Source organism: Hyperolius riggenbachi, chromosome 4 (genome assembly GCF_040937935.1).
Source record: "Hyperolius riggenbachi isolate aHypRig1 chromosome 4, aHypRig1.pri, whole genome shotgun sequence".
Lineage (NCBI taxonomy): Eukaryota > Metazoa > Chordata > Amphibia > Anura > Hyperoliidae > Hyperolius > Hyperolius riggenbachi.
The window spans coordinates 447,612,435-447,628,068 of record NC_090649.1 but is presented as its reverse complement, the minus strand read 5'-3'; the positions used below and the strand labels follow the sequence as shown (position 1 = coordinate 447,628,068).

Here is a 15,634-nt window from a genome sequence, read left to right as displayed (position 1 = left end):
GTAAAAATCTTTTTTCAGGTAGTGTCTTTATATAGGATAAAGGTCAAGCTGAGAATCCCCTATGGAGAGTTAGACTAGCCCAAAGCCTGTCGGTAATGTCAGATTTCTGCTACTTACTGTAAATGCCAGCAACATAGAGAAGTAATTTATGGCTCATTTTATTTAGGAAGAAACATACTTCTTGTTTGTATGTGTTTTAAATTTTAATCACTTAAGTACCAGCGGTCTCTGCCCCCTTAAGGACCAGAAACCGCTGGTACAAGAAATGGCGGAACAGAGACGAATACCAACGAATCGGCGCACATACCCATCCTTATCACCGCCACACGTCCGGTTCCCGGCCACCAACTCTGCCGTCTCATACTCCCTGCTGGACAGGAAGTACGTCACTATATTTCCGTCGCTCTGTGCATGTGCGCTGCTACCACTCGCTTACACTTATTGCATCGCCATAGACTTGCACTGCTGCATAATTGGTGCTGTTGGCACTGATCATGCGGCAACGCACTGCAGAGTTTGCAACCGGCTTGCGGGGATTTTACTATTCTTCTTAGCGACACTAAGGGCCCTTTTCCACTAGCGCATTTGCGCTGGCTGAATTGGAAAGCCGCAAACCGCTAGCGATTTTACAATCGCTACGGTTTGCTTTTTAACATAGGAATCGCGGTAGGTCATTTCCACTACCGCGATTCGTTTTTTACAGGAACGCGAACGCGCGGCGGAGCGATATTTGCCGCGATTTTGCTATGCAGTGCATAGCATAGCAAAATCGCGGCCGCAAACGTCGGGAAATCGCCGGTAATTTTTTAGCTTTGCAATTCAGCAATCGCTAGCGTTCAGCGTGAACGCTAGCGACTGCTAGTGGAAAAGGGCCCTTAGTGTGAAAGTCGCCTTAAAGTTATGTTTTCGAGTAGCCACAGCTGTTAACAATCCTGACATTTCTAATTTCTGCACAACACTGATTAGTGTGTCTGGTAAAATACAGCATTGTTCACTGTATGCATTAAATAGTGTAAATAAGAAATTCATGAGCACTGGTTAGAGTGAGAAATCCTGTGTGCTACAGGATAGAATGTAACATATAACTCGTTCCAGCTGATGAGATGCGAGTTGTAAGTGACTTACCTGTGCTGGGTAGGAGGTAAGGAAGCTGATAAGCTGAAACCCTTCCTCACTAAGCTGGTAGTATGCGGATCTGATGACACCGTGCAAGGAAGAGCGCTGGAGGCGGAGCAATTCTCCCAGCCACACCTCCACAGGGCCCCTCGCCTGTACCCCGCTCTCCAGCTAAAAGACATTTTATAACTAAGTTATCAGCATTATCACCCTGATATAGCACTTCTAAAAAGAAACCTCAAAGTTATGTCACTAAATAAAGATTTATTCCCTAACATAATGACTGAAATGAATAGATTTAGCAAATTAAGCAATTTCAAAGTAAACTCTACCAAATCAGAACTCCTTCCAATTAATCTGAACGCCTCCCAAATTAGAATTATTAATCAATCTTTCCCATTTGTCACTCGACAAACCTCTATTAAATATCTAGGCGTAAATATCTCTCCAACCCCAACTAATCTTTATCAGCTTAACTACCCTCCATTGATACACAAAATTTTACAAGACATGGAAAGATGGCGCACCTTATACATCTCATGGGCCGGTAGACTAAATATGATAAAAATGAATGCACTCCCTCGCTTGCTTTACCTCTTCCAAACTCTGCCCCTTATAATCACACACTATAGATGCCCAGAGAGCGCGTCTCACAGGTCAACCTGGCCTGTGACTGATGCCGGTGCCTTGTCCCAGCCGGATTGCTCCCACGGCTTTAGGTAGTACCCAAACACACACAAGAGACGGCACACCAATGGCTGCAAACAAATTTGCTGTATTGGATCAAGTACACTACATGTTACGGATCTTTACATCCTTCCTCAGGTGTCAAACAGCAAATGAAACATACACCATTATATATCATCAGGAGAGCAACCACACCCATCATGGCTAACTCCACCCTCTCCCATGATCACCAATGTCCATCTCTCACAAAAGTCTTTGCGGTCATCTGGCCCTCGGTAGCAAGACACTTTGCTGCTATGGGACACAACGCAGCACAGCTGAGATGGTGTGTTCTTGAGGCACTAAATCCATCGAATAGAGGGGGTGATTTAGAGAAATTACTTAAACAAAAGGAATCCAGATGGATACATATGTTGGATGTAGTAGCCCCGAGAGGTATGAACGAGAGGTTACCTCTCAAATGCTTTTTATAGAAGATGTTTGCACAATTCCAAGACGCTGTTATAATGTGGCCAGTATACATGTTATCTATTTTGTATGTCATTTTTTAGGTGGAGTAGTGGCAGTCCATCGGTGGAAGTGCCTTTATGACGGTCAGTGTTTATGTATTAGTGGTAGCCTGTGGGAGTGCCAGATGACCGCAAAGACTTTTGTGAGAGATGGACATTGGTGATCATGGGAGAGGGTGGAGTTAGCCATGATGGGTGTGGTTGCTCTCCTGATGATATATAATGGTGTATGTTTCATTTGCTGTTTGACACCTGAGGAAGGATGTAAAGATCCGTAACATGTAGTGTACTTGATCCAATACAGCAAATTTGTTTGCAGCCATTGGTGTGCCGTCTCTTGTGTGTGTTTGGGTCTGCCCCTTATAATACCTGGATCCCTTTTTAAGCACCTAAAATCTAAGATCATACAATTTGTCTGGGCAACTAAGCAACCTAGGATTAAATACTCTCTTTTATGTGCACCTAAAGATGACGGCGGCATGGGCCTACCAGACCTGACACGATATCACAAAGCTGCTATATTGACACAAATAATAGACTGGTTCCAAAATAGCTCTCATAAACAATGAGTTACTCTAGAAAAACATATCAGTGACCTCCCAGAGCATACCCTTGGATACCCAAAAATCTACGCCCTCACCCAGATACCATATCTTGGTCAGCAAATATAACTCTCCAATACTGGGACAAACTAATCACACATTATCATGTCTCAACTGTCCCAAGCCCTTTAACGGCCCTTCTCGACAACCCAGAATTCCCAACAGGCGTCCACAACCCACATATCCTTCATTTGACTAGAGAACAGTGGCCGCAAGTTAGGCACATCAATACTTCGGGTACTTTACCTATCCCTGAAGACCTAGACTCTACAACCACTTTACCAAAATTCACTTGGATTTTTCAGAGACAAATATCTAGCTTTTATAGATCACTCCAGCCTAAAACTCATATCCAAAGGAGACTCACTCCATTTGAATTACTTTGCACTCACACTGAACCGCAAGAACATACTCTGCCTCAAGTGTACCAAGTAGTGCTTCTTTCACTTACTAAAGGAGCAGCTATACCTCTCATCACTAAATGGGAATCCAATCTTCATATCACTATCACTCCCGATGATTGGGATAAAATCTGTACCCTAACACATAAGACGTCTCTTGCCTCACTAGCACAAGAAAGGAACTATAAAATCTTCGCTAGATGGTACAGATATCCAGCCCTACTTCACAAATTTAATCCAGAAATCTCAAATCTTTGCTGGAGATGCCACACTACACAAGGCATGTACTTGCATATGTGGTGGGACTGCAAAGTAATAAAAGACTTTTGGTTTCTGACTTTCAGGCTATATTCCAAAATCACAGGTACCCCCAAAACTCCAACTCTGAAAATTGCATTACTATCATGTATTCCAGGATCTATAGCAGTAGCTAAAAAATCCTTCCTTAGACATATTCTGATAGCTGCCAGACAATTGATTGCAAAACACTGGAAATCAAACAATGCCCCACAATTACCTGAACTGATAAAGACAATTAATCATATAATGCAAATGGAAGAAATAGTCCATTCCTCCCAAAACAGAAATTACAAATATCTTGAGACCTGGGCCTGCTGGATAGATAAACGAGATGAACTCACAGACCAAGATACATTGGATGAACTTCTAACTCCTACTCCCACTAGATAAACTCATAATCTTGACATTCCATAAAAATCCACCACTCTACAATCGAATGACGGCGTGAATGACTGGGCCTGTGGAGCTCGGGGACTAGGTCTCACCCTTATCTCTTCTATATACTTTTCATATCTCTCCCCCCCCCCCCCCCTCTTTTTTTCCCCTATCCTTCTCTTTTCTGTTTAAAAACTGCTACCTATGTTTCGGTAGCTAAAAATGAGTCTATATACCAAGATACTTATTTACATTGCAATTGAATGGATATGTACCTTTGGCCTGTACTACATTGTCTACAAATGTATAATTACTTTGTATTAATTATTGTTACATGTTTTATTGAAGACTCAATAAAAGTTTATTTTCAAAAAAATAAATAAAGATTTATAAGGTTAAAGAGGCCAATACCTGACTGCAGCAATGTTTGTAGTAACTGGACAGGTAAGTTATGAAGAGTATCGGAGTATGGATGGTTCTAACTCAAATTTTTGTATCGTATGGAGCATACTTGAAGGGGTTATCGAACAACTTAAAGGCCTATCTAACTGCTAGGCTTAGGAATATTACGTAGGCAGAATTGTTTACAACTTTATTAATTCATTAGAGTGGACTATTGTTAATTTTTTTTTTTTTTTTTTTTTGCAGTATTATACTTTCTTCTTTTAAAGTTGATGAACAAATAAAGGTTTCATTTATAAAATGGTAAACTAACTATGGTGCAAAATAACCCGACCCAAGAGGGCTGCAGTGAAGCTTGTATTAAATGGGCATATGATACAAGAGCTGAGTTGGATGAAAAGAAAAGGGGAAAAAAAGCAATAACTGGACAGTGTAGAGACAATTGCTAATATATATATATACATTACAATTATTGCAACCAGGTTATTAGGCTATTGCTAAGTGCACATGACCTAAATTCCCATCAGATTGGATTGAATGAATGGTCTGTGTGAGAATCAGAGGGGAGTTAATGTGCACTTTCACGAAACGATGCCCCCATATGGCTGCCTGTTCATAATTTTTATTGATTTCCAGACCAAATAAAACATTATGGATTGCTCCAGACAACAAATTTACAGTTGGTTGAAAGTAAGAAGGGCAGGGGCACAGAGGGGCCCCAGAGCTGGTAAGAGACCCCACCAAGCTAAAGTAGGGCAGGGGCAAAGCGGGGCCCCAGCACTGGTAACAGGCCCCCCAGGTCTAAGCTATAGTGCTCCCTTGGGCCTTTGTAGAATATATGGGGCAGTAGGACACACACAGCACTCCCTGTGAGTACATACAGGCCGCCGAGCCACAGAGTAGAGGCATTGGGGAGATGACAGTATAAGGGCACAGACTGGAGAGAGCACACCAGAGGGCATTCCACTGTCAGCAACACTCTGCAGGGGTCCAAGAGAAGCACTATCAATTGGGGAAGACATGGGGGGCCCTTGGGGGAACAAAGCGGAAACAATGGTAGCAGTGGTCCTATAGATTTTTAACAGATTTCATGCTGAAATCTACTAAACATCTATTTGCAGTGTGTGGCAGCAATAGATACCTCAGATTTTCGATCAAAGAGTGATCTATCTTTTATCTACTTTTACTCTACAGACCAATCATAAACAGCTTGGAGAAAATAAGAGATCTGGAATAAATATACATTAACAATAAAAAGTATGTGAATCCTTTGGAATTATATGGATTTATGCAGAAATTGGTCATAAAATGTGATCTGATCTTTATCTAAGTCACAACAATAGACAATCACAGTCTGCTTCAACTAATACCACACAAATAATTACATGTTTCCATGTTCTTATTGAACACACCATGTAAACACTCACAGTGCAGGTGGAAAAGTATGTGAAACCCTAGACTAATGACATTTCCAGGAGCTAATTGGAGTGAACCAAGTGGAGTCCATTCAATGAGATGAGATTGGGAGGTGTTGGTTACAGCTGCCCTATACAGTTGGGCGAACAGTTCGGCTGTGTTAGCCGAACTGCAGCCGAACTGTTCGGCTGCCCAAGCTGTCATTTATCTGTGGCTCTTACTACTTCCGGGTCGCAATGACCCGGAGTAGTACGTCTGCGCTGGCCCGGCGGAGCGCGTCCTAGATCGCGCTCCCGTTGCCGGGCACTCTCTGCGCATGTGTGTGACGTCACTCATGACGTCACACACATGCGCAGAGAGTGCCCGGCAACGGGAGCGCGATCTAGGACGCGCTCCGCCGGGCCAGCGCAGACGTACTACTCCGGGTCATTGCGACCCGGAAGTAGTAAGAGCCACAGATAAATGACAGCTTGGGCAGCCGAACAGTTCGGCAGCAGTTCGGCTAACACAGCCAAACTGTTCGCCCAACTCTACTGCCCTATAAAAAACACACACCAGTTTTGGGTTTGCTTTTCCCAAGAAGCATTGCCTGGTGTGAATGATGCCTCGCACAAATGAGCTCTCAGAAGACCTTCGATGAAGAAGTGCTGACTTGCATAAAGCTGGAAAGGGTTATAAAAGTATCTCCAAAAGCCTTGCAGTGTATCAGTCCACTGTGTATACTGCTTTTGTTACCTGAATTCTTTCTCCTTCTCGAGATACAACAGATAATACTCGATCATAATCCTTTACGGAGAACTCCACCTCATTAATATTGTCAGACAATGCTGGAAGGTGAGGCTGGAATCAAAGCAGAACAACATGGAGATCAGTTATTGCCAGCCTGGGATAAATAGGCATGCTATAGGCAGCCTGAGGACCACAGTGTTGACCCCCCCTAAACTGTTCCCCTTTCCTACCTCCCCGCCAGCCAATGAGCGTGATTAGCTGTCATAAGCCTCAGCCTATGACAGCCGATCACGTCCCTGCCTACAGAGGGGACAGCCGTCTCACACGCTGTGCTGCCTTAGATCGCAGCACTGTACATGGTAAATAGGCATTGGTTTCGCCATCTAACAGTCTCCCAGCGGCAAGCGACCGCTGGGAGACTGAAGGCGGGGCGGAGCGGAGTCTATCAAGAGGAGAATCTCCTGCAAAAGCAAGCCCCATGATTTTATGCCAATCGACGTTAGGCAGTCCTGGGGCTGCCGTCGTGGCCACGCCCATCGGCGTGACGTGGTCGGCAATAGGTTAAAGGACAACTAAAGTGAGAGGTATATGGAGGTTGCCATATTTATTTTCTTTTAAAGGATACCCGAGGTGACATGTGACATGATGAGATAGACATGTGTATGTACAGTGCCTAGCACACAAATAACTAGGCTGAAAGAGTTAAATATCAGGTTTGTAAGTGGCAGCTCCTGTCTAAATCAGGACTGGGTTAGACTATAGTGTGACCCTCACTGATAAGAAATGACAACTATAAAACACTTTCCTAGCAGAAAATGGTATCTGAGAGCAGGAAAGGGATAAAAAGAGATTAGCATTTCCTGAGCAGTATTTTAACTGCCAAATTAGTAAGATTACCAGACAGCCTCCCTACTCACTTAGGCCACGTTCACATTAGCAAATGCGGACGGCCGTGCGTTCGGAACGCAACGCATATGAACGCACGCCATCCGCATTTCTATGCGTTGTGTGGCTGATCCTATTCACTGAAGTGAATGGGTCAGCCGCGCGTTTCTGCAAAAAATGCGTGCAGCATGCGTTCCCGGACCGTACTTGTCTGTTCCGCATACAGTCTATGCACTGCCTAATGTCGTGCGTGTCTGCCTCCTGCACGCGTTCCCGAAACGCGGATGGGAACGCGTGCAGTGTGAACGGGGCCTTACACACTATTTTGTCAGTTAGACTTTGCAACTGCTGTTCAGGAAATGCTGTTGAAAACAAAGAAAACCCTGAGAATCCCCCGTGAGGACATGGACTGGCTCAAAACCTGTTGGTTCTGTCAGATTTTAACTGCATACTTTTTCCGTGATAGTGATCCTTTATGTGGATAAAACAATGTTTGTGGCCTCAGCTGTGTCAGAAAGTAGGTGTTCTATGTGTAATGATCCTGCAGGAACCGAATCTCTGTGAAACTTCCTTGTTGTATATCTGAGGCAGGGGTCAGTGGCGTAGCTACGGAGCTGTGGGCCCCAATGCAAGTTTTACATTGGGCACCCCCAAACACTCAATACATATTACATAACAATTATTACGGCGCACCAAAACCTGCCAATGGCATCTACAGTGTCAGAGGTGTAAGAAGGGAATGGGACATAGTTTGTTAATGATTACTACTATTCAAAGTATCTATAAAAGTAATTATTATGAGCACTGCAGTTGAGGGAGGGCCCTTCGGGGCCCCGATGCCGTCGCAACCTCTGCAACCCCTATTGCTATGCCCCTGGCAGGGGTCATACTTGTCTTTTTTCATGTGCATTTTCTGTAGAGAAAACGCATTTAAACTGAAAACTCATGTTAATCAATAGTTAACATGGGTTAGGGTTATAAAGCAGAGATACCGAGAGCCCAGTATAGTGTAGTATGTATTGGATCAAGGTGAAAAATTAGCAAGTAAGTATTATACTCACAAACGTGGGTTACCACCAAGGCAACCACTGTATAGGCAGGTGGGGAGATTAGACCTGTCCCCACTCAGGATTAAGATGTCGCTCTCTGAAGAAGAAAAGGGGTTTATCACCCTTCCACCGAGGGTGGAATATTTGATAAGTGAAGGTACAGAGGCGCCAAAAGGATAAAAACCGATAAAATGTTTAAAATATTCCAGTGGCGGCGGTGGACCAACCACTCAGAAACAGACTTGATACTGTCGTAAGTAACAAAGGAAGCAATTTATTCACATACTCCACGAACAATAGCAGCAACGCGTTTCACGGGCACAATCCCGCTTCATCAGGCATTAAACAACGGGAGTATCATACTGTAAAAATGACAGAGATGAGGGCATGTCAGAGTGCTATTCAGTGTAAAGCAATAATAGACATTAACATTATATATAGAGAGTCACGTAAAGTATAGGTGGGTATAGTGAGCTGGGGTGGATGATGATTCTTACATTTAGTAGTGGGTATAAAAGATAAGGTGGAGGACAATGTGTGAGGTGGAGGACAATGTATAAATGGTGCCGTTTTTAGTATAGTACATACGAAATTGAAGTTAATAATGGCTTATGTGGTAAGTGGTATTTAGAGGGTATAGAGCTGGGGACATATACTATTAGACTTAGGAAATAAGTGAAGAGAGTTATTATACTGAGTGCAGGGGGGGGGGGGGGAAGGATTTATTGACAGGAGGTAAATAGGGGGGCGAACGTGTATAGTTGAAAAACCATTGTGTAGTGAAATATACTAAAATATACTAAATACCTTGCAAGAAGGGTGCCGGAGTAGCATATATTATAGTACTTGACACATTGATCAAAAAAAACATGCATGTATGGGGGTCGCACGCCAGCCCGACCCCCATACACACGCAAACTAGCTATTTAAAGACCACACGCCGGCACATTGACACAGAGGTGCCAAGCGTGTCTCAGATGTACAGTTGGTGAGTAAATTTAATCTTTATTATCCCCTGTTATGCTGCATGTTTTTTTTTGATCAATGTGTCAAGTACTATAATATATGCTACTCCGGCACCCTTCTTGCAAGGTATTTAGTATATTTTAGTATATTTCACTACACAATGGTTTTTCAACTATACACGTTCGCCCCCCTATTTACCTCCTGTCAATAAATCCTTCCCCCCCCCCCCCTCTATATATAATGTTAATGTCTATTATTGCTTTACACTGAATAGCACTCTGACATGCCCTCATCTCTGTCATTTTTACAGTATGATACTCCCGTTGTTTAATGCCTGATGAAGCGGGATTGTGCCCGTGAAACGCGTTGCTGCTATTGTTCGTGGAGTATGTGAATAAATTGCTTCCTTTGTTACTTACGACAGTATCAAGTCTGTTTCTGAGTGGTTGGTCCACCGCCGCCACTGGAATATTTTAAACATTTTATCGGTTTTTATCCTTTTGGCGCCTCTGTACCTTCACATGGGTTAGGGTTATGGTCCGATTCAATAATTTTATGCAATCTGATGAAAGTCGGTGCCACTTAATCCAATACTAACTCCTCTAGGTAGGTGAAAGCTACCTATTACTTTAAAAACAACCTCTTGCTATTTCCATTTCAAAAATATTTCCCAAATTCATCCCTTCTTCGAACAAGAAGACTAAACTACACAGAAGTGCACAAAAACAGCCTGTCTTCCTGCCACAAGCCCATGTATACAAGAACCGGTACTGATGCATTTCCACTACTGCGATTCATTCTCACTGAACTCCTTTACACATCTGCACTAGATGAGCCAGCGTCTGTATACAGGCACTCCTGGTAGGCCCACAGACATGCTCTACTCATTTCCCATTTTGGCTACTGCATCTTCCAACCTGCCCAAAAATCAGACTGGCACCTCTACAGTTCCTACTGAACTCTCCTGCTGGTCTCATTGGACTCTCCAGTCTCTCATGAAGTTCCCAGTTATCCAGATAATCCAATTCAAGCTCCTCACCATCTCATACAAAGCTCTCCATCAGCTGTTCTCAGAACTTTTCCTTACTAACTCTGAACATTTTCCTCTTTTATGTGCTTCTGATAAACTATAATCAGAAGTGTCATACCAAAGCTGGTCTTAACTGAAGGTTATTGATGATAATAGGCACCCATAAAACTGCCACATATATGTTCAGAGTGAGTGAGTTACTAAGGATTCTCCTCCTTGACTTCAGCTCCGTCTTCAACACCATCAGCCCAAATATCCTACATGATAAGCTGATATAACTCAACTTGCATCCCACCCTCTGCACATGGCTGAAGGACTTCCTTACAATATCCAAGTGGTGAAGCTCGACACCTTTACCTCTCAAGTGCAAACCACCAGCACAAGCGCTCCCCAGGGTTGTATTTGGTCACCTATCTTTGCCCCCTCCCGTCTCAAACAAACAAAACACAGAACATTTATATCGCGCTTTTCTCCTGGCGGACTCAAAGCGCCAGAGCTGCAGCCACTAGGACGCGCTCTATAGGCAGTAGCAGCGTTAGGGAGTCTTGCCCAAGGTCTCCTACTGAATAGGTGCTGGCTTACTGAACAGGTAGAGCCAAGATTCGAACCCAGGTCGCCTGTGTCAGAGGCAGAGCCCTTAACCATTACACTATCCAGCCACCGCTGGATCTCTAGATCTCCTGTACCATTCAGACTGCTATACAGAGCTGCCAGTATTGCTAAAGATCACTTCCACCCCGGAAACCGCTACCACAACCTACTCCCAATGTGCCATCACTTCAGGACTAGGACTCCACCAGGCACAGGAGCTCTTTTTTGGCTCTCGACACAATGATGTTCTCCCACTTCTGGTCAGAGGTGTGCTAATTCTTCTCCTACAAGTGCTCTGCCCAGAGCGGTTCCTACGCAAGTTTAGACCTTTAGACTGCATGCCTTCTCTAGTTTCTACTGAAACTTGTAAATCAGCCTTTCCCCTGCACCTCTAAAGGAATATGGGGAAACCTTTTTTGAAGGTGCCTTTCTCCTCCATCTGTGTTTTGTTACTTTGTCATGTCCCATTCACCAGTGCATCGGATCAAATTTAGTGAGTAGCACAGCTGGGCTGGCTCCTTTGTCTGTCAATTTAACCAAATGGCTGCTTGTTATTAGTTACTGACAGCACCAGGCTGGAGATATTGAACATCTCACTTGTTTTACTGCATGCTCTAATCTTTGTGAATTGACATTTATGCGGAAAAAGCTTTAGTGAATTAGCCTTTGACAAGATGTTTGGTAAAATCAGTTGTTTTCTGCTTTACCGTATGCAGTAATGAATAGTGAATTGAACCCACTATCATCTAATTGCAGCAACAGATAGAAAGGAAGTGTTCTGCCACTCTTCTTCCTCCCTAACATAAGCCCACAACTCCCTCATGGTCCATTTTCTGGCTAATGCTTTTCATGAAGTGTTTCCTGGTGATTTTCTGATAGATAAAACAAGGAGATGATGTCTGATGGCAATGTTCAGAGTGCTGATCCTTGTCCTGTGTTACTGTTATTTACAGCTTTGCGGTCACGGTGACCAAGTTCTACCTGTATGGAGTGGGAATCGCTGGCTTTTCCAAGTATTTCCAGAAGCACAGGATCTGACACAAAGAAGAATCTGGGGAACACAAGCCTCTTTTTCTCTAAATATCTGAAAGAAGAAAGAAAATAGCCAACAGTATAGTAACTGTTTATGTGCTTTGAAAACCAGTGAGTCCAATTTAAAAAAGACAGGCACAAGGAACACTAGAAGGAAAGTAAGGGGGGGGGGGGGGGGGCAGGGCAGCCAATCTGCTTCATTAATTTTCTTGGTTTTGATTGGCTGTCCTAGCGAACTGCTCCATTTCTCTGTCCTATTTCCCAGAATTGGGTCATCTGAAGTGGATAAAAAGTTATATTATGACCTTGGTAGTGGGTCGCATAACGTTCTTTTACCTAGGAGTGGTCATGGACACAGGGGCGGAGCAATAGCCCCCGCAAGGGGGTGGGTGTTTGCAGGCCCAGCCCACTACTCTATCTAATGCAGAACAGCAGCAGAGCGCTATACATTACCTGCTGCCGGCAGCATGACAGGTTCTCTACAATCCTCTTCAGTGCAGCTCATCGTGACACCGTGCAGCCAATCTCCATGCAGCTCCAGTCTTTGACTGTCATATGACAGGGATGGAACCCACATGGTGATTGGCTGCACGGAGCGGCAATGAGCTGCACTGAAGTGAATTAATGAGGGCCTGTCATGTCGCCGGCAGTAGGTAATGTACAACACTCTGCCGCCGCTCTGCATTACCTACAGGAGCAGCCCTGTGATAAAGGTCAGCTAAACACTCGGGGGCGGGGAGCAGCTGACATGTCTCTGCAGGGAGACCCAGCTTAATGTAGATATGCCCCTGCGTAGACAAGACCATACAGACTCCACATGCATGAGAAAGGCTCCTGCATGGCCAGTAGAATGAAGCGCTTGTGTACGGACCGAAAAAGCCATGCAAGAGCTAAGGTTACTTGTGTGTCTACGCCTGAAAGCGTGGCGAAAAGATAAAGAGGGACTTTGGAATAGCACAGTGGGCTGTAGGAGGAACTGGGAAGCTTGGCTACCTAAATGGGGTCCCCCTATACTGGGAATGGCTACTTATACCGACGGTGCTCCTTTGGCTACCTACCTATACTAGAAGGCTACCTGTTTTGGCTACTTTTTATTATGGAAGAAGGTGCCACTAATGGGGGAGGGGGGCTTTTTTTTATAATTTCCATTAAAATGCATTTACAATAAAATAATACTTTGCATAATGTACCACCCAAAGAAAGATTACCTGGTGGCAAAATAAACAAGGTATAGATCATTTGGTTGGGATAAGTAGTGATAAAATTATTGGTGAATAAATGGGAGGAGCGCTGAAATGTGAAAATTCCTCTCGTCCATAAGGTGAAAACAACCTGCGGGCTGAAATGGTTAAATTTACTAACATTTCTGCAGTCTATACAGCTAGCCTGAATGGAATTATCTTTCCTTACAGCTGTTGTCACTATAAATGCAGTTACTATGGTAAAGACACGCAATGTAAACAAATTCACTGAGGATTCATAATGAACAGTAGAGAGGCAGGTGTCTTCTCCTCCAGCACATACCCGGTCAGGGACTTCTGGCAGACCTCTAGCTGTTCGCGGAGGTGGGGCAGGAGCTGCTGCATAGTCTCATCCCCCGCACAGCACCGGACCACATTGGAAAAGTCGTGAGCCCGCTGCATCATCTTCTCCCACGTCTTGTCTATGTTCTTGAAACGTTTGGCTTCCTGCAGATCAAGGCAAAGAAATTGACTCTAGTCAGAAATCAGAGCTAGTACAGACATTGGATTCAAACAGTTGCTGGAGCAGTCATTCTCCCAGGGCAAACAGCCTGGTCCGCCGGTGCTCAATCCCTCAGTGGCTCACCACTTCCACTCATAGAAGTAATCCAAACAAGTAGAAGGAGGCCCTCAAAAGGCAATTTAAACTGTTGTTTATTCAATAAGTAGCCAAACACACGTTTCGGGGTCTCCCCCTTTCTCAAGTACAGACACTGGTTCTGGCCATGCGTCAGCTGGCAGCTCTCGGACAGGTTGGGCAAGTTTGAATTAGCTATAAAGAGAGGAGGGGGAGAAGAAGCAAGAGGCTCCTCATTACATCGGGGGATCAAAGCAAATGCTGATCAAATCTGATGTGTCCAATTACTTGCTTGATGAAGAGGAAGAGGGATGTCTGCACTGACATCAATCTCACAGGCGAAACCAGGGAAGTTTTTAGGCACAGACAAACCAGGCAGATGTCAGTGTGTGACAGCTGCTTGAGGGAGCACCAGGAAACTATTCTTAGCAGACTGTGCTTTCATATGAATTCATATATATATATATATATATATATATATATATATATATATATATATATATATATATATATATATATATATATATATATATATATATATATATCTGACAATTCCATTAGAGGGAACCTTAACTGAGCGGGATATGGATGTTTCCTTTTAAACCATACCGGTATCTTGTCAGTCCTGTGGCTGCAGTGGTGGCGAATCGAAAACACCTGAAACAAGTATGCAGCCAAATCGAGTCTGACTTCAGTCAGAACACCTGATCTGCATGCTTGTTAAGGGGCTGTTTGTGTCTAAAAGTATTAGAGACACAGGATCAGTCCTGATTCCCTCACTGATAAGAAATCCCCCTTTTTACCTCTTTATTGCTCTCAGAAGCCATTTTCTGCTAGGAAAGTGTTTTATAGTTGGAATTACTTATCAGTAAGGGTCACAATGTAGTCACTTCCTGTCTGAGTCAGGACTGAGACAGCCACTTACATACCTGATATTTAACTCTTTCAGGCAGAAAAAGAAAAAAAGCAATACAGCATAGTTATTTGTGTGCTAGGCACTGTACATACCCGTGTCAACCTCATCATGTCAAATGTCACTTCAGGTATCCTTTAAGTTCCCTTTAAGGTATGGATGAATTATAATTTTAACATCTAAATGGACACTACTGATTAACATATCAAAGGTTGCCTGAATAGCATAACAATGAATGGCAGGTACTGTTTATTAGCTAATTAACCACTTCAGTACCAGCGGTCTCTGCCCCCTTAAAGGGAGCCTGTACTGAGTAAAATTATTTAAAATAAACACATGAAGTAACTTCAAATGAACATTAAATAGTTTCCTTGCCATCAGTTCCTCTCAGAAGCTCACCATTTTCTTCTGACAATGATCCCTTCCAGTTCTGACAACATTTTGTAAGAACTGAAATATATCAGTTGCTGTCGGTTATATATCAGTTGATGTCAGTTATAGCTGAGCGGACAACTGATGTGGCCGGTAATGTCCATGTTTCCCTAGGGCTCAAGTGGGCGATGTTGCAGTTTAACAGTGTGCTGACCAGGAAGCTGTTATGGGGTAATGGCCATTTTCAAAATGGAGGACGGAGAATTCCCTTGATCACAGTGGACAAATAGGACACGGGAGAGGAGAAAGAGATTGAGGACTATACTACACGGGAGGTACGTATGGCCTGTGTATGTTTATTTTGACTTTTAATTTTCAGTTCAGGTTTTCTTTAAGGACCAGAGACTGCTGGTTCTAGAAACAGGTGCATAACGACAAATC

General features: G+C 43.6%; 1 protein-coding gene across 4 annotated transcripts in view; it reads right to left on the bottom strand.

Annotated features, from left to right (window-relative positions):
* The window catches only part of DNAH8 (dynein axonemal heavy chain 8), a 491,368-nt gene that overhangs the window by 238,012 nt on the left and 237,722 nt on the right, over window positions 1-15,634 (bottom strand). For all 4 annotated transcript variants that reach the window (XM_068232705.1, XM_068232706.1, XM_068232709.1 and 1 more), the window contains 4 exons: window positions 13,615-13,778; window positions 12,040-12,142; window positions 6,544-6,648; window positions 1,126-1,287 (listed from right to left, as the gene is read on the bottom strand). In XM_068232705.1, coding sequence (XP_068088806.1) covers window positions 1,126-1,287; window positions 6,544-6,648; window positions 12,040-12,142; window positions 13,615-13,778 — 534 coding nt within the window. The remainder of the gene's footprint in view (window positions 1-1,125; window positions 1,288-6,543; window positions 6,649-12,039; window positions 12,143-13,614; window positions 13,779-15,634) is intronic.